At 38.0% G+C, this 15,593-nt stretch overlaps 4 protein-coding genes across 9 annotated transcripts; 1 reads left to right on the top strand and 3 right to left on the bottom strand.

Moving 5' to 3' along the window:
- Positions 1 to 382: 382 nt before the first annotated feature.
- Positions 383 to 1,343, top strand: LOC143898474 (nuclear receptor 2C2-associated protein). Its single transcript, XM_077408029.1, has 3 exons — positions 383 to 650; positions 782 to 872; positions 952 to 1,343. Exons 1-3 carry the CDS (start codon positions 613 to 615, stop codon positions 1,234 to 1,236), a joined length of 414 nt encoding a protein of 137 aa, XP_077264155.1. The 5' UTR covers positions 383 to 612; the 3' UTR covers positions 1,237 to 1,343.
- A 54-nt stretch (positions 1,344 to 1,397) lies between these two features.
- LOC143898106 (MAM and LDL-receptor class A domain-containing protein 1) lies at positions 1,398 to 7,028 on the bottom strand. 4 transcript variants are annotated; one of them, XM_077407484.1, is made up of 11 exons: positions 6,929 to 7,028; positions 5,970 to 6,409; positions 5,455 to 5,652; positions 4,849 to 5,203; positions 4,263 to 4,439; positions 3,758 to 4,184; positions 3,190 to 3,528; positions 2,712 to 2,930; positions 2,199 to 2,581; positions 1,757 to 1,922; positions 1,522 to 1,674 (listed from the first exon to the last, which is right to left on the bottom strand). In XM_077407484.1, exons 2-11 carry the CDS (start codon positions 6,371 to 6,373, stop codon positions 1,634 to 1,636), a joined length of 2,709 nt encoding a protein of 902 aa, XP_077263610.1. In that variant the 5' UTR covers positions 6,374 to 6,409; positions 6,929 to 7,028; the 3' UTR covers positions 1,522 to 1,633. The 4 variants fall into 4 exon arrangements, with proteins under 4 accessions (XP_077263537.1, XP_077263610.1, XP_077263454.1 ...); XM_077407411.1 differs by having other exon boundaries at positions 1,398 to 1,922; XM_077407328.1 differs by having other exon boundaries at positions 1,757 to 2,581.
- A 1,125-nt stretch (positions 7,029 to 8,153) lies between these two features.
- LOC143898372 (serine/threonine-protein kinase Nek5) lies at positions 8,154 to 10,235 on the bottom strand. Of its 2 annotated transcripts, none has more exons than XM_077407841.1 (6): positions 9,838 to 10,235; positions 9,667 to 9,757; positions 9,431 to 9,598; positions 9,011 to 9,171; positions 8,667 to 8,814; positions 8,154 to 8,429 (listed from the first exon to the last, which is right to left on the bottom strand). In XM_077407841.1, exons 1-6 carry the CDS (start codon positions 9,894 to 9,896, stop codon positions 8,154 to 8,156), a joined length of 903 nt encoding a protein of 300 aa, XP_077263967.1. In that variant the 5' UTR covers positions 9,897 to 10,235. The 2 variants fall into 2 exon arrangements, with proteins under 2 accessions (XP_077263967.1, XP_077264032.1); XM_077407906.1 differs by having other exon boundaries at positions 9,431 to 9,568.
- A 143-nt stretch (positions 10,236 to 10,378) lies between these two features.
- Duba (Deubiquitinating enzyme A) lies at positions 10,379 to 15,466 on the bottom strand. 2 transcript variants are annotated; one of them, XM_077407646.1, is made up of 12 exons: positions 14,732 to 15,466; positions 14,536 to 14,634; positions 13,812 to 13,903; positions 13,537 to 13,661; positions 12,956 to 13,098; positions 12,717 to 12,872; positions 12,480 to 12,636; positions 12,184 to 12,395; positions 11,971 to 12,090; positions 11,734 to 11,889; positions 11,463 to 11,652; positions 10,379 to 11,133 (listed from the first exon to the last, which is right to left on the bottom strand). In XM_077407646.1, the coding sequence occupies exons 1-12, from the start codon at positions 14,876 to 14,878 to the stop codon at positions 10,973 to 10,975; spliced, it is 1,758 nt and encodes a 585-aa protein (XP_077263772.1). In that variant the 5' UTR covers positions 14,879 to 15,466; the 3' UTR covers positions 10,379 to 10,972. The 2 variants fall into 2 exon arrangements, with proteins under 2 accessions (XP_077263772.1, XP_077263838.1); XM_077407712.1 differs by lacking the exon at positions 14,536 to 14,634 and having other exon boundaries at positions 14,732 to 15,465.
- Between the last annotated feature and the right edge of the window lie 127 nt (positions 15,467 to 15,593).

The following is a 15,593-nucleotide window of genomic DNA, read 5'->3' as shown; positions in this document are numbered from 1 at the left end:
ATAAGATAATTAATAGGATTAATAGGCGCATAAGTATTATATATATGTATGTTTATTTATGTATATATAACTAATAATGTATATTTTGTAATTTTTAAATACGAATAAAACACTATTGCATTACTGGATGATACAAGACAAATGACTTTGAGCGAGACATTGACCACGTGGTCAATTGATTTAAAATAAAAATATCTGATTGGTTGATTCAGGGGAAAACTCCAGGCATCGTGGGCTGTGAGTGGCTGTGGTCAATCGCTGTGGTCAAACGGGACGCTCCCTTCTGCTTACCAGCGCGAGTTCTGATTGGCTTCTGCTTTCCTGCTTTCTGCTATACTGCTATACCAAGGTGTGAATTTTTCCGAAGAGCGTGGTGGTGGACGTGGTGGAGCGTGGTTCTCGAACGCAGCCCTGCTGAACGCGTTCGTTATTTCTTTTGCAGGTTATGTCAGCTCATAAGAAAAGTATAAAAAAAAGCTCTGGAGAAGAAAAAAAAGAAATAATTCGTAAAACGGAGAAGAATAAAATTTTTCTCTGATATTGCGGAAAGTTAACGAGGAATTTTTGTCTTTTGTACAAACATAAAAATTATTTCTTTTTATAGAAAAAGATATGCCTGCCCTGTTGACAGAAAATAATTTCGAGTGTCGGTTAGTTTTATGCTTGATACAATAAAATAATAGCTGTTATATAAGAGAAACTATATAAATCCTTTAAACGAAATATATTAGAAAAGAATGTGCTCTATAACGTTTTAATAATGATTCGATATTTTATTCAGGGTGAGTTCTGTGCTTAATAAGAACGTTCAATCTTATGGGAAGATGTATATGTTTGATAATTGCAGTGAAACATGTTGGAATTCCGATGCGGTAAGTAACCAAATTTTCTTACAAAATTATAGATCAACTTTTCATGTTTAATGATATGATTCAATATTGCACATGACAGGGAAGTCCACAATGGGTTCTCATTAGCTTCGAAAACGAATGTGGTCTCTCCAGCTTTGAGGTGGAATTCCAAGGTGGATTTGCTGGGAAGAATTGTCACATAGAGGCCGGTAATGACAAAAAGGAGCTGACACTCGTTGAATCTTTTTATCCGGAGGATAAGAACAAGTTGCAGCGATTTAACTTGAAAAATCAGATCAGAGCTAAGTTCCTTAAATTTATGTTTAACGAAAGCTACGATTTCTTTGGTAGGATCATCATATATAATTTATCGTTGTACTCGTGATATCCCTTCTATCTTATAATTTTGTTACATTACAAAAAATATTCGTACAAATCCAACTTTTGTAGAAAAATCTTTATCTTATTTAATAAAACTTACTATATATTAAATTTTTTTTGTTTTGTTTACAAGTTATAATACGTAGAGAAATTTTTACAAGCGCATTTGTATATTTAGTTCAGTCAATTATATAAAAATTTTTTGAGTCGCACAAAGATGATTATACAATATATTTATCCTAATTGAAAAATGATTTATTATTTGTTCTATATAAAATAATTTATTCTGTTTGTGATACAATTAAACAATATTTTATATGAATCACTGTTAAATGATCGATAAAAAACGATTACTTAAACGTTAAGAGAAGTTTTGTAATTATCACGTGACTCTTTTTTTCTCAAGTCTCGGTTTGGATCGGTTGAGCACTGGCTGGTCGAGCTGAGAAAAGAAACATAAGTATCTTTTAATACCATTTGCTCGCATTTACCGTATGACTTTTTTCTTATTCCATTAGTCTTACTTGCGCAGGCTAGAGGTTGAAACTTTATGTCGTCGACGGCAAAACCTCCGTTACTGGCGCTTCCCTCAAGAATAAGTCGATACGGAGTTCGCGCTTCAATTGTCACTTGTGCCGCCATCCATACTGGTCGTGGATTATTCAATCCTTTAGCTGTCAGTGACCACAACTGCAATACAACATTCATTATTGAAATGAAAAGTTTAGAACAAAAGTGAATCATATATACTCCACCTCCAAAAGTTGCTAGCTCCATGCATCTGATATTAAAATGGAAGTAAAGCAGAAGATAAAAATTTTGTTTTTTATCAGAGAGAGAGAGAGAGAGAGAGAGAGAGAGATAGAGAGAGAGAGAGAGAGAGATTTTCAATATAAAGGGAATATAAAGTAATATTCTGAATATAATCATAAATGTTATATTCGGTTTTATATGTAACATTCGTACCGCTTGCTCCTGTTCGCCTTCGCTCTCTCCCTCAGCCTCTTCGGCAGGCATTTTGATCACTCGCAGAGTGGTAGACTCCTCCACGCCAAAAGCGGCGAACCAAAAGGTGAAACATACAAACTCTTCGTCAGGTGAGGCATTGATGACGGGTGATTGTAGCTCAACCTTCGTCGATTCCTTATTTGTCGTGAAAATGTCGAAGAATACGAAATCGCCAGACGCACCAAAGGTTCTATCTAATAACTGAGCTGGTCGATGAGCCAGAAACGCACGCTGCCACATCACAGCACGGTCGTTATCGGAAATAGTTATGTTCTCCCATCCGCACAAATCCTTCTCGAAACTGCAATCTTCTGCGCGAACGACTGCACTCATTGGTTTCACTGTATTTAGATGTAAAACATAAATTTCACGCATAAAATGAGATAAAAGGATTAGAGAATGGTTATGTCTCCAAAGGAATAGATATTTACTTCAGAAGAAGGAGCATTGAAAGAAGGAGAAAATATTCACCACTGCAATTTCCAGTATAAAAGGCGATATCATCAATTCCTATGCTACCACTTGCTCTGTTAGGACCCCATGTGCCCTCGAACACTATACTGAAGTCTGTGTTTTGATTGACGTTAGTCTGAGCGTAGCTCCATGTGGGACCTTGATTATTGTACAGTTGCCATATAGGTTTAGCTTTCGAACTGTCACCCTCTGTTTGCACATACAGTCGCAAGACGCCTGAAAAATTAAAAATATTGCTCTCATTTTGTCGATAAGTTACATCCATGCAACATTCCGAAAGAAATCGAACAATTTATTTTATCTTATCAAGCTGAATTTCTAGATTTTCTATATTTCCCTGCATAAATTCCCCTTATTAATTAAGAAAAGTATAACAAAGTTCAAAATTGCAAAACCAATTCTTCATTTCAAAGATATAAGATATCAATTCTATGAAACAAATTTTTATTGATTCTTTTTGCAAAACTCCATCTACCTAAGCTGGGTCCTGTGGAATCGATGAAAGGCTCGAACATAAAGTACCAGAATGTGATACAGAGCGGTTCTTCAGAACCTTTCATTTGTCGACTGACCAGCTGAGCGGTACCTCCGGATGACCGTGCACCTCGGAGACGTCCGAGCCCCAGAAAATATTCGTTGCGCCGATTAATCGTGTGTCCACTGCTATACGGTTTCCTCTGATTCCTCGGGCCCAACACTTGAGTGGATACTCTTTCCCATTCGACGCGATCCGGATCTCGCGAGTTGATCCACTCACATTCGTCGATCTCGAAGGTGCAATCCCGCGATATCGGAGCAGCCACTTGTGGTGAAACTGCCAAACCAATACAGATTGTTAGAAAACTAATTCGGATGAGATAATCGATATAATAAAAGTAAATTCAGATCTTGAGTATGTCTTAGGAGTGAAATATAATGAGACCGTCTCATGTACTTTCAGTTTAGAGGCAAAATTTCAATTCATTACAGTCAACGATTGTAGGAACAGTTTTATGCTAGTAGACATTGAAATCTAATTTATAAAACTACATTCTTGAACCTACCCGGGCAAGCACCTGGCCCATATGAGATATCATCGATTGCGATGTCCCCCATGCCGGTGATTCCTACCGATGCTTCGAAAACTAACTGATAATCGTCAATGGAGCTGATCGTAACTTGCGACATGAACCAGGCATTGCCGGCATTTCCGGACAGGCCCCAAATCTCTTGCAGTTGCGTGTCTGAACTGCGAAAATGACGTAGGAATAACTTTAAGTAACCGATTCCAGATCCAAACATGTGGAACCAAAAATGCATGCACATCGATGCATCCGGCATTGTTGCCGGAAAACTCGAGCTTATGATTTTCGCCGTGTCGCCGGGTCTTCGCGGGAAGCCGGAATCGATGAAAGCGTAACCACCGGCAGTGGCACGATCGGTGGAGCTGTCCATCGCCGGACCGGTCGTGGGATTTCCGCTTCCGCGACTCTGGAAATGTGCTTTTTCAAATTAGATTATCACACGTAAGTGCAGGATAAAATCGTGTAAAATTGACAGCGCACTTACTATGGTCCAGTCGAAATCATCTTCCGCATCGTTATTCCAGTCGCAAAAACCACTGGCAAAGTTACAGAATCCAACGCACGATGTGCCAGGCTGTAGATCTATGTCATCGATAGCAATGTATCCGCGATATAAACGCGACGGATCCGTGGAGTCCACTGGCACGCCTTCAATAACTATCTAAATGACAAGATTTCCATTTCTCTTTTACAAAGATATTTATAATAACATGTAACATAAAGCATTGAGAATATCAGCTTTAGCAACAGAAATCATATTTTAGAGGAAAAGATTGGTAAATTTTAATATTAAGGCAATGAATCCTAACTTCAACAAATAAATAAATATAATAATAATATTTGTAAATAAATTTAGATACTTCTGTAGTGTTAATTTGTTCGTCGAACAATTATATTTTAGATGCTAAACAACCACTATATTATTTGAACAAGCTACAAAAGCGGTTGGAGAACATTAAACATGGTTTCTATCAATTTAATTTTATCACAAGTTTTGATTCTCCGTACTGGCTATATCTCTTCGTGTTTACTAATTAAATCTCCGACTGAATCAAATTATAATTATATACCGAGTGTAATTCAGGATACGTATAAAGTATTTGGGCCTGCTGCCATGCTCCGAGCGTGTAATACTGCGCGTGCCACAGTACACGCTCTTCCATGATTTCTGCCGGTTCGCAAGACGCTGTGATATTCTCTACAGGCGATTCTTCTGGCGATTCTTTCTTAAATGAGAACTCGTCCGTTCCGACGTGAAGTAACACTCGTAGCCCCGCGATGCTGAGACCATCCATAGTGTATTTGAACATAAAACAAGTACCGGAGACCCCAGTGCTGCCTAGTTGTGGACTGTGCAAAAGACCTCCGGGACTCTTGGTCTTCAAGTCCTTCGAAGAAACTTGCGATGTCTCCAGAAAGGCGTATCTAACACATTAATCTGTGTTCAAGATTATCCGGGGGAATATGCAAACCTCAAATTATAAGAACATAACGGCAAGCAGTATGTAAAAGAATATATAAGTTCTCTATCGCAAAAGAAAAAATTCATATCATTTCTCATAATCGTAATCTAATATAACTGCGATGAAGGACCAGGAGGCTTAATTCAATATTGAAGAAAATTTGACTTTAGCTATACATTTCTCAAGTGGCAAATATCTTCAGCAACTTTTTACCCTCCTTCCATAGAGCCACTCGTGGCATCGGTCGATGGTCCACCCAACCAGTTGGTGCCCATTCCAGTACCTAAAGTCCATTCCAAGGCACCATTGCCATTTTGCCACTCGCAAAGTGGCATTGACGGTGCTGGCCCAAAATCGCAGAAAACTTCATCAACGGTGACTGTCGGAGGCGGTACAGTAATCGTGGGAAATCTTACAAATTGTAAAATTGCGAACAGCGTGTGAGATTAGTTGATTTCATGATTAACGTCATAACAGCTTTATATATTACAATTATATAAAATTTTATCAAATTTACTGAGTCATATTTAAAGTAAAAATCTAATTAAGATTAAATGAAAGAATATAGTTCTGTTCCATATTCGTTAAGGTACAATCCTTAAGGCTTAAAGCGTAAAAATCTTCTTTTTTTATCGCTTATTTTTCAATAGCTGTCTCAACACCTGAATATTTTTGAATACAAATGTTTTTGCTGATCTCCTTTTTGAAGCTTTAAAAAGGAAAGAAACCTTTGTGTTGAAGGGTTTCTTTGCGCCTGGGTCGTGGGTTGCGCAGATCTGGGCGGTAAAGACCTTTCCGTGGTGAAAGGCGCGGTGCTGCGGGTCGGTAGGATATCCGGCCTGCCTGGCCATTGCCTGGGTTCGATGCGCTCTACTTCGTCCAACGGTTCGCGGTCGCGATCAACGGAATTGATGGGAGATTGTCCTGAATCGATCGAATCGACGGGCTCTGGTCCGTCAACCGCGACGCCGTTCCTCACGGTATTTCTCATAGAGACAGGAGCATAAGTAGAGTTAGCAGCACCCACGAGATCTATTTGTTCCCCGCGCATCGCACTCAAGACGGCTGGAGGGTACCAAGTCATGCTCCACGAAGGGTACAACCAGCAGCTCAGTAACAAGACCCACCACATGTCCGGATACGATTCTACTTCTTGAATTTACTCTATCTGCAAAGGACGAATGAATTAAAATAAAAATCAATGATTTAATTTTTTTATGAGGATTTCACTGCGAAACTAACTTCCTCGCAAAAAATCTCGGATTTCGGCAAAAAATCTTTTAATCTGTTAAAATAGAAATTAAAAACTTTACAAATTGTATATAATTTAATCGATATTAATCTCAATAGCGCTATGAAAGAAGGATTGAAATTTAGAAACTTACATCTTGAAAACTTGAAAATTGTTAAAAATGTGTGCTTTTACACACATTCTTCTATTTTTTATCCATTTATCTTACATTATTTCTGTTGGTAGTTAGACATTAAAATAAGAAGTAGTTCTCTTACTCACAACTGAAATTTGATATTAAAGTCTAATAATGTGTCCGGAACAGAAAAAAAAACGGAAAAAAATCAAGTAGGTACTTCGAAATAAAACCCCGACATCATAGATTAAGTATTTAATTTCACAGAATGAATTCCTCGTGATTCCTCTTTTAATTCACTTATTTTGCACAGGACTTACTTTCCGACGCGCGCGTCATGTATCATCCACTATCGGATCATCAGGATCCTCGGGATACGATGGTCTTGACATGGAGTTCGTTTGGTGGAATTCTACCTCGCTAAAAGATATATGTTATAACGATTTTATATGAAATCATGCTAACATTGCTACCAAATGAAAACGACAACGATAGAAACCAAAAACTAGCGAGTGCGCACTGAAGTAAATCCACAATTCGCAAGATTCTACAAATCTAAATTACATTTCTAAACAACACAAATACGTATCTAAAAACAGACTTTACCTATTACGGATTTTCCGTTTACTCTTGCACTAAACACTTTTCTATTCCTTCAGGACGATTCTTTTGATTACCGATGTCACAAGGATCGAAGAGTAACAAGTTCGGATAGCGGTAACAAGTCCGACAGAACGATATCTGTACTAACGAGATGCGAACTGTACGGTTTTCCAGAATCGCCACAGGGGCACGGAACGAAACAGTATATACATAGTTCCGGTCTTAGCTTCCGGTTACGCATCCCGCGTGCTCGGGGGAACCCGATAGCAATTCATCGAACAATGAAATTCCATCGAGGCAGAATGCCGTAATAATAAGATTAAAATCTAACCGTTTCTACTGGCGATAAATCGGTTCCGCGTATCGCTTCGCAAACGACAGGTTTTCAATTACTCAAACGTGATGTACATTCAACATTCATAATTTAATTTCCTCCCGACGATTAATTACAAGCATAATACAAAGCATCATTATTGTCCAATACAAAGAGCTTGTGCATCGCGCGCGCATACGTTGTACATTATAAAATGTGAAAAGTTATCTTTAACTCAATCGCGTTTTATTTACAAAAGTCCTATAAAGAGTCATTAAAAAATAAATTATATAGTAACAATATGTCATTTAATTTAGAGTCATGTTCCTGCATGATTCAAAAAATTATTTTTGGAGTGTCACTCTATAAAAAATTAATATTAATTGTATAATATAAACATAAACTTGATAATTGTCTCAAATAATTTCAAACATAAATTTTCAACAATGTTTAAACTACGAGGGATCTAATTAGCATGTGACAAAGATCACTTTTACAAAAGTCTTGTTAATATTTTCTTAAAACCATTTGATACGCGTCTCTATTTTATAAAGCGAATTCCTATATGTGGCAATAATAGTTTTCTGTTCTTTCTTCCCAAGACATTATTCATTAAAATGTCATTTCGATTAAAATTTTGATGGATTCAGAAATTTTAAGAAGACATGTGGCCCAAAGCTCTCACGTTCTCGTTCAGCGAGATTAATTTGACGCCCAAGATTCAGATATACTCGAATGATGTAAGGTACAAGAAAGGGGCAAAGTACGAGCTGATCGGTGCGGGGTCGACACAAACTGTTCTTCCTCAGCATCTTCGATATTAGATTCACAATGGATGCTGATATCCACTGCGGTAAAGGTTGCGGCGGGCTGTTGTGCACTAATTTCGTAATCTCTGCCAGATTCTAAAATAGTAATCAATTAAGAGGATATTCATTTAGAGAAAGACACATGTGGGCCGATATAAGTATTTTACATTTTGTAAAATTTTGTAAAATCTTCATTATTCTTTGCATTTAAAAGAGAAAAAAAACGTCGCTTTTCATAAACAATACTCTATCTACAATATTATTAATTTATGCACTTTATGCTATCATTTTACATCTTGACCATATGTCTCGCCGTTAATTAATTTAATTTACCGTGGCTGGAAATGGAAGTCTCTTCGTAACCATTTCATACAGTATAACGCCCATGCTCCATATATCACACTTAAGTTCATACGGCTGTACACTCAGCACTTCCGGAGCCATATAGTAATAAGATCCTGCATGACAAATTATCGAGTCTCTACGAGATGAAAAAAAATTAATAAAATTTGCACAAGATAGAACAGATTATGTTGATTTACATAGAAATGATTGATCGGGGCGATTTATCGTTTTAGGACATTTTAATTATGCTTATTGATAATTTCAGAATAGTAGTTTAATGCTGCGGTTAAAGTGTACTTGTTAAAATTAAAATTGACTCAATCAATGCGTACTCTTGGATACTTTTTGAAAGGCCAAAGTCACCAATTTTAACGATATCACCACGGCTGCCAGTCAACATGATATTTTCCGGTTTTAGATCTCGGTGAAAAATTTTATTCGCATGAATGTGATGTACTCCCAAAGTAACTTGTGAAAAGAGATACAGCGCATCCTAATAAAATAAAATTTTTTTATATAGGTACTTTTTTTACAATTGAGTTTTGATTTTGATAAATTATGATGTATATGCACACAATTAATTAATTTAATTTTAAAATAGTCAATATAACTATTCCTATATAACTCCAATGATTCCAATATAATGCAAGTTTGTAGCTATCGAATTTCGTAAAATTATAAAAAAAAAGTGTCTTTTCTATATACTCAAGTTACAGGTAATCAAAAATTACAATAGAAAAATAGAAAATTACCTCTTCTTTAAGCGGTACGTCTCGTTTTTCTAGCAAATCTTTGAGAGTACATCTAGTTGCATATTCCAAAAGAATATAGCTGTAATTATTCTTTTTCCATGCTCCATAATAAAACACTATGTTTGGATGTCTCAATCTCTGTAGGCATCGTATCTCATCTAGTATTCTCTGTATTACGAAACATATATCGAATTTCGTATTGTAATTAAAGAAATAGATATTGTGCAATTATATACCTCAGAAGGCGAACGGTTTACTGCATTTAAGTCTTGAGCTTTTATAACAAATGGCTTTGAGTCTTTCTTCCTTCTCACCAAGTACACAGTTCTACAAGTATACGTTATTCTGTAGAAGGTAAATCTGATTTGTGTATAATTGCACATTTATTATTTCAAATAACAATATACCCAAATGTTCCCTTTCCAAGTATGCTTTCAAATATATAATCATCGACGTGCATATCCATCTTCGTTTCCACAAAATATAAAACTGAAGGTTTACAGCGAAATTGAATTTTATCAATATTTTGACACGCGTAGTTCAGCTTATTCAAGGACTATTCAGCTTGTTATGGTAGACTATATAAACATAAATATTTTTCCGAAAATGTATGTACATATTTACTTTTCTAACTTAAACAACATAAATTTGTGTACTACTTACTCAATATAAAGGATAATTTATTGCCGTTTCAAAGAATTTCAAAAAGTTTGAAATTCCTTGGTATCGATCAAAATCATTCTATTCTGAATTATTCTCCATATAAATTATTAAATTAAACTCAGAAAAAATGTTCAGTCGAATCCTTATTAAGAAACATTTGTTCCAAATTTTAAGATCGGAAAAATACCGATATTAAAAAAAAAGGTCTATTTACATTTATGCCACTTATACTATGATAATCATGATATTTAGAGAGATGGTAAGTTAAATGTCGACAAATAAAAGTTACAATTAAATGATGTTTTATTTACTCCTTTTTTACAAATAATGCAATGCAGATTTCTTTAAAGCGTCGTTGACCTAAACTATATCAAGAGAAAACATCACGATTATCAAACAATATATATTCTGTCTAAACGGATTGCATACTTTACGGTGAGATAAATGTCAAACTCCAAAGAGGAGTATAACATAGATCGCGATAGTGGTTATTATAACAAAAACTTAAGAAATTTCTTTCTTACCAGTTATAATTTTGGAAGAAACGATGCAAGTTATTTTGATCCATTCTACAATATAAAGATACCCACAACGAAAAAATAAGATACGCAGCTACTTTGTAAGTGTTAACAAAGCGTCTAACGATATAACGTACGTACTCGAAGAAAGTCCCATACGTATGTTATGTGTGTTGAGAGAGACGAAGAGAAAAGATGGAAAAGAAAACCAAAAATAGTGATTATTGCAACATTTACTCACGAATAAGAAAGCAAATCGCTTTATGTCCTAGCACAATATGGGATTAGATGATATTGCAATATATAAATGTATATATCTTTACTCTGATATCTTTTGAACTTTGTCGTTGCCGACCGCATTTCAAGAATTGTTAATAGAACTGTTACTAGACTCTATCGTATTGGCGCTATCGTTTCCGGCGGACGCGGACACGCGTGACTGCTTCAGGCTATCCAAGTACTCCTGTTGCGACGTCGCCAGCACTTGTGAAAGTATTTGGCTATCTTCCCAATCCGTCAGGCCTAAGAAAATTAGAAATGGACAAAAGTTACTACGAAATCCTTGCAGTTTAATGTAAAATTTCTCTAAAAGAGAAAATCTTTAACTAATATTTACTTTAAGAGAATAGCACACTATAAATTTAAATTAGTAATTAAGAGAAGTAAAGTGTTTTTATTCATATTCAACAGAATTAATTTTTATTAAACGAAAACATTATATATATATATATATATATATATATATATATGTATAATGTTTCAAAAAACCAAACTATGAAATAAAAATACAATGCTAATTGGTTTTTCCCTTTTTTTTTCAAATATAAACAGACATGAAAATACATTCTCACCAAATACTTCGGGAGGAAGACGATTGAACAATGAAATGTCGGGTGACGCATTTGCTTCCTTACTGCTTCCAGGCACAGGCTCTTGCGGCATCATTTTCACCTCGAAATCCGATGGCAGATGGGATATGCTAGATCCTTGAGTCGACTGATGTTGCGGCGATCTCTTGCCGTATCGTACCGCATCGCTAACCTAATAATCACAACAAACATCCTTTATGTTACAATACCTTCAACTTCCATCGTGAGAATAAAAAAATAACAAAAAACGGACCTTTGGAGAATTACGTAAATTATCTTGGCTAGTTTGTGTCGTGGTCGGAGAAGAGGTATGGCTACGCTGTTGTCCACGACCTCCATGTGAATGAAAGTGTGAATGATTATGTTGCGCGCTCGTAACTGTGCTCGTACTGCTACTACTGGCTGATCGCTTGATTCAAAAGTCGTGACTGAGTCTTTTCGCTCCAATAGAAGAGTAATTGATATGATAATAAATTGAATTTTTACTTACTGCCTTACGCATCTCATTATCACGCAACCATTGTAAATAACTTTCTCGTGCTACTTGCTCTTCGATAGCTTCATTAGTCGCCTCCCAGTCGGTAGCTTTTATTTTATCCTCCAGCATCGTCTTTCATAAAATCAAAATTATGTGTGAGCATCTTTCGGATATTTATAAAATCAAATAAATCCAGGTGCTTGTTTATGAGTTTATGACGATTACCTGTTCGATATGCAATTCCTCACTTTGACGAACTGCATCCGATATCAGAGCGCGATCAGCAGCACCGGGATTAAATGATGGTAAACCAAGTCCAACGCCTATAGTAGCTTTGAATGGATCAACTATACTGTTATAATGACTGCCACGCTGATACGACAGCCTGATTGGTTCGTTATCACTTTCCACCATAGTATGAAAAATATTGACAGGTTCTATAAAAGAAAAAAGGTATTTGATGACAAGGTCAAGAGAGTGACACAAAAATCTTATAATACAAGTAAAAAAAAAGTACATACCAGTGCTGTAACAATATAATTGGATACTACGGTTGTACATTTCTGACATAGCTTGCATTTCTATATGATTCCCGTGCACATACTCTTGTCTCTTCCTGTCTACATAGGTGCTGAAATCTTCCGCCACAAAATGCGAGAAAAACTCCTGATTGGAAGCCTGAAAGAAACAAAATTTTTACCGTATATATCATTAAGAAAACGTAAACGTTATCTTATCTCCGCGTGTTACACACTTACAATATAATCCATACAATGCTTTCGGACAATTCCATGCATTTCCTGATCACCGTAAACCTGATCTGCTACCGCTCTAAATAAGCAAGCTCCATCCTCGGCCATCTTTTTTAACACAAGACCCTTCTTCTTGAGGCGCTTCTCAAACTTTCTATCTCTCTAGATTATTGCAAGCATGGAACAATCTATATTAGATAACGCATCGTAATGACACATAAAATATTTGGTTTAATAATGCTTACATCCTGCCATTCGGCTAACGTAAGATTATTTTCGGTACGTCCTGTATATTCATCTCCGCTATTGTAGCCATTTGCCTGCTCATGTTCCAAATTCGAGGCATTTCCGACAATGCTTACTCTTCCACTTACGCTAGTATCCGTGCCTAAATAAATCAAACTCATTATCTCACACCTTCCATGTTTATAAACGTCACATACTACGTTTACGCGAGCGTTACTTCTGTAGTAACTTACGATACGTCCTTCGCGTAAACGGGATTTTGTAGTAACTTACGACAATTTATTCCGCGTAAACGGGTGAATTATCATAAGTTACTACAGAAGTAACGCTCGCGTAACGTAGTAACAGTCTTAAGGCGTCTCACACATAAAATCCAACGTAAGCGTAAGAAAATCGACCAGTCCCAACCGAGTAGTGTGCTGTCCGTAACCTCGGTAGAGGAAAATACTCGATTGGGATTGGTCGATTTTCTTACGCTTATGTTTTATGTCCTTACGGGATTTTATGTGTGAAGGCCTTTATTTTAGTGGCTGGTACTGTGCTATACGAAAAAAAAAAAAAAAAAAAAAGACTTTGATACCTTGCGAGCCATTGCAAGAAGCAGCAGGTGGAGTAGCCTGCCTCTCGCGCTCTCTTTCTCTCTCTCTTTCTCTGCCTCTATCCCTCTCACGTTCACGCTTTGTGCGCGAAGGTCTACCAATACAGCTATTAAAAGATTAGTAGATCCCTTATTAAATATAAGCATAAACCTATACTATAAAAGCACGCAATTCCTATTACCTATTTTATGTAAAATTACAAAACAAATGTATTTTATAGCACCCGTTCTTACTCCTTTGCGTCATTTTCAAATACCTGTGGGGACTGACTCTCTGTCTGTGACGTTTACCATGACTCGGGCCACTCCCATCTTCAAAATGTTTGTCTTCGCGACGGTCGACATTTGTCTGCATAAATGTAAAAATACCATACATTAGCCAAAAATATATCTCGGCTGTGAACTCTCTGACTAGGCATTTGGTCGCTACAGCACTCGCTACTGATTATAACAGCATAATACTCCTAATATAGCTTCTTTTTCCCCCAAGTGTAAATATTATCGTTTATGAAAAATTCTTTCTATTTATTATCCATCAGCTTTATACAACGATCAACGTTTACATTACTGCTGCTGCACCAGATGATCTATACCATGCCTGGTTAACTTCAAGCTCCAGAGCCATGGCACTTCTTCTTTTCCATTCACAGAGAGTGGGGGAAAGGGGTTCCTTCGCTGGATGTAGGCTACGGTCAACGTGACGCTACGAATGCTTCAAAGCATTCCTCTTCTCTTTTCTTTCAATGAAGAAAGAAGGAGAAGAACACTCCAAAGCATTCGTAACGTCACGTTGACCATAGCCGTAGTTTAGCAGGCATGATTAACTTCATCCAGCAAAAAAATTCCCCTTTCTCCCGCTCTCCATCAATGGAAAGGGAGAAGTATCGTGGCTCCGGAGCTCAAAGTTGACCAAGACTTGATCCATACGATACCGAGACTAATCCGAAACAAAGAACCGAGGTAATCCCCGGTGCGTCATACCTCGTACGAGTTGCCGGTCAACACGAGGGAACCGCTGTGGGAACCATGATCGCTTTGGACTCCGTGTAGGTCGACGGCAAATCCGCTGGCGCCCCGTACCTAGTCAGCGAGTTGGCAAAACTTCTGTTTTAGAACCTGCCCCTTTTAAGCAGAGAGACAGAGAGCAAAGTTCGGAAATCACGTTCCGGTCTCTCACCTGATAAGGACTGTTCGGGAGCGCGATGCTGCCGGAACTGTGCTCGTTCTGCACTACCCCGTGATGAACGTCGACCTCGGGTCCGGCGCCTCCCTCGCGCGTCCTATCCTTCGGCGCATTTGCCTTCTTCTTCGATAAAATCGTCATGATCTCGAGCGATCAATTCCTGTCTTTATCTCTATCTCTGTCTCTCTTTCTATCTATATATGTATATATATATCTCTCTCTCTCTCTCTCTCTCTCTCTCTCTCTCTCTCTTTCTCTTTCTCTCTTATCTCATCCTCGTTGGTAGAGCAACACGTCGCAGATCGGTTCGCGATCGTCTCGCGATTTGCACAATGCACACCGCGTCTCGGCCGTGAAAGCAATCCGAAATCCGATCACCCTCGCGATCGCCAGCGGGACCGTCCTCGCCGTCCTGTGCACCTATTACGTTACTTTTTTTTTTTCCCCCACAGACGAACTCTGGCGAATGGAGTTCCGCGCACCTTCCGCGCTCTCTCCAGCCCCCTCGTTCGCGTCGACGTCGTTGCGTCACCCGTACGGCGAGAAACTTCGGTCAGGATGACGTTGCTCCGTGGCCGCCGCCGTCCAACATGCCCGAGCGAAATCGACACGGACACGACGTCGTTGATCGCTGCTATGTCCGGAATGTTTTGTCAGACGGCCATGTTTGCCCGTTCACCTTCTCGGCTTCGGAGAAGTTCGGAGAATGCGATAGGTGCGGGAGTTGCGGGTTGCGGGTTGCGGGTTGCGGGACCCGTGGACAGGCCGGACAGGCGTGACCACGACCTGTGATTGGCGGCGAGTAATTCCCTATCGATGGCTGCGACCTGCGACCGACCTGCGACAGCTGTGCGGG

The sequence above is a fragment of the Temnothorax americanus genome, unplaced genomic scaffold, assembly GCF_048541705.1.
Source record: "Temnothorax americanus isolate GAGA-0224 unplaced genomic scaffold, ASM4854170v1 Scaffold1, whole genome shotgun sequence".
NCBI lineage: Eukaryota > Metazoa > Arthropoda > Insecta > Hymenoptera > Formicidae > Temnothorax > Temnothorax americanus.
The sequence above is the reverse complement of the archived record's forward strand: the minus strand, read 5'-3'. Positions and strand labels throughout refer to the sequence as shown.

What these genes read in the sequence shown, in the direction of transcription:
- LOC143898106 (XM_077407328.1), bottom strand. Translation starts at nt 6,373, where the DNA reads ATGTGGTGGGTCTTGTTACTGAGCTGCTGGTTGTACCCTTCGTGGAGC. An exon ending in TGGGCCAGGTGCTTGCCCGG is followed by an intron (nt 3,529 to 3,757) that starts GTAGGTTCAAGA and finishes TTGGTTTGGCAG; the next exon opens with TTTCACCACAAGTGGCTGCT. An exon ending in TCAACCTCTAGCCTGCGCAA is followed by an intron (nt 1,675 to 1,756) that starts GTAAGACTAATG and finishes TTCTTTTCTCAG; the next exon opens with CTCGACCAGCCAGTGCTCAA.
- LOC143898372 (XM_077407841.1), bottom strand. Translation starts at nt 9,896, where the DNA reads ATGGATATGCACGTCGATGATTATATATTTGAAAGCATACTTGGAAAG. An exon ending in ACGTACCGCTTAAAGAAGAG is followed by an intron (nt 9,172 to 9,430) that starts GTAATTTTCTAT and finishes TTATTTTATTAG; the next exon opens with GATGCGCTGTATCTCTTTTC. An exon ending in CTTTCAAAAAGTATCCAAGA is followed by an intron (nt 8,815 to 9,010) that starts GTACGCATTGAT and finishes TTCATCTCGTAG; the next exon opens with AGACTCGATAATTTGTCATG.
- Duba (XM_077407646.1), bottom strand. Translation starts at nt 14,878, where the DNA reads ATGACGATTTTATCGAAGAAGAAGGCAAATGCGCCGAAGGATAGGACG. An exon ending in TCCCGAACAGTCCTTATCAG is followed by an intron (nt 14,635 to 14,731) that starts GTGAGAGACCGG and finishes CTCGCTGACTAG; the next exon opens with GTACGGGGCGCCAGCGGATT. An exon ending in TGACCGGCAACTCGTACGAG is followed by an intron (nt 13,904 to 14,535) that starts GTATGACGCACC and finishes ACATTTATGCAG; the next exon opens with ACAAATGTCGACCGTCGCGA.
- LOC143898474 (XM_077408029.1), top strand. Translation starts at nt 613, where the DNA reads ATGCCTGCCCTGTTGACAGAAAATAATTTCGAGTGTCG. An exon ending in GAAAATAATTTCGAGTGTCG is followed by an intron (nt 651 to 781) that starts GTTAGTTTTATG and finishes TATTTTATTCAG; the next exon opens with GGTGAGTTCTGTGCTTAATA. An exon ending in CATGTTGGAATTCCGATGCG is followed by an intron (nt 873 to 951) that starts GTAAGTAACCAA and finishes TGCACATGACAG; the next exon opens with GGAAGTCCACAATGGGTTCT.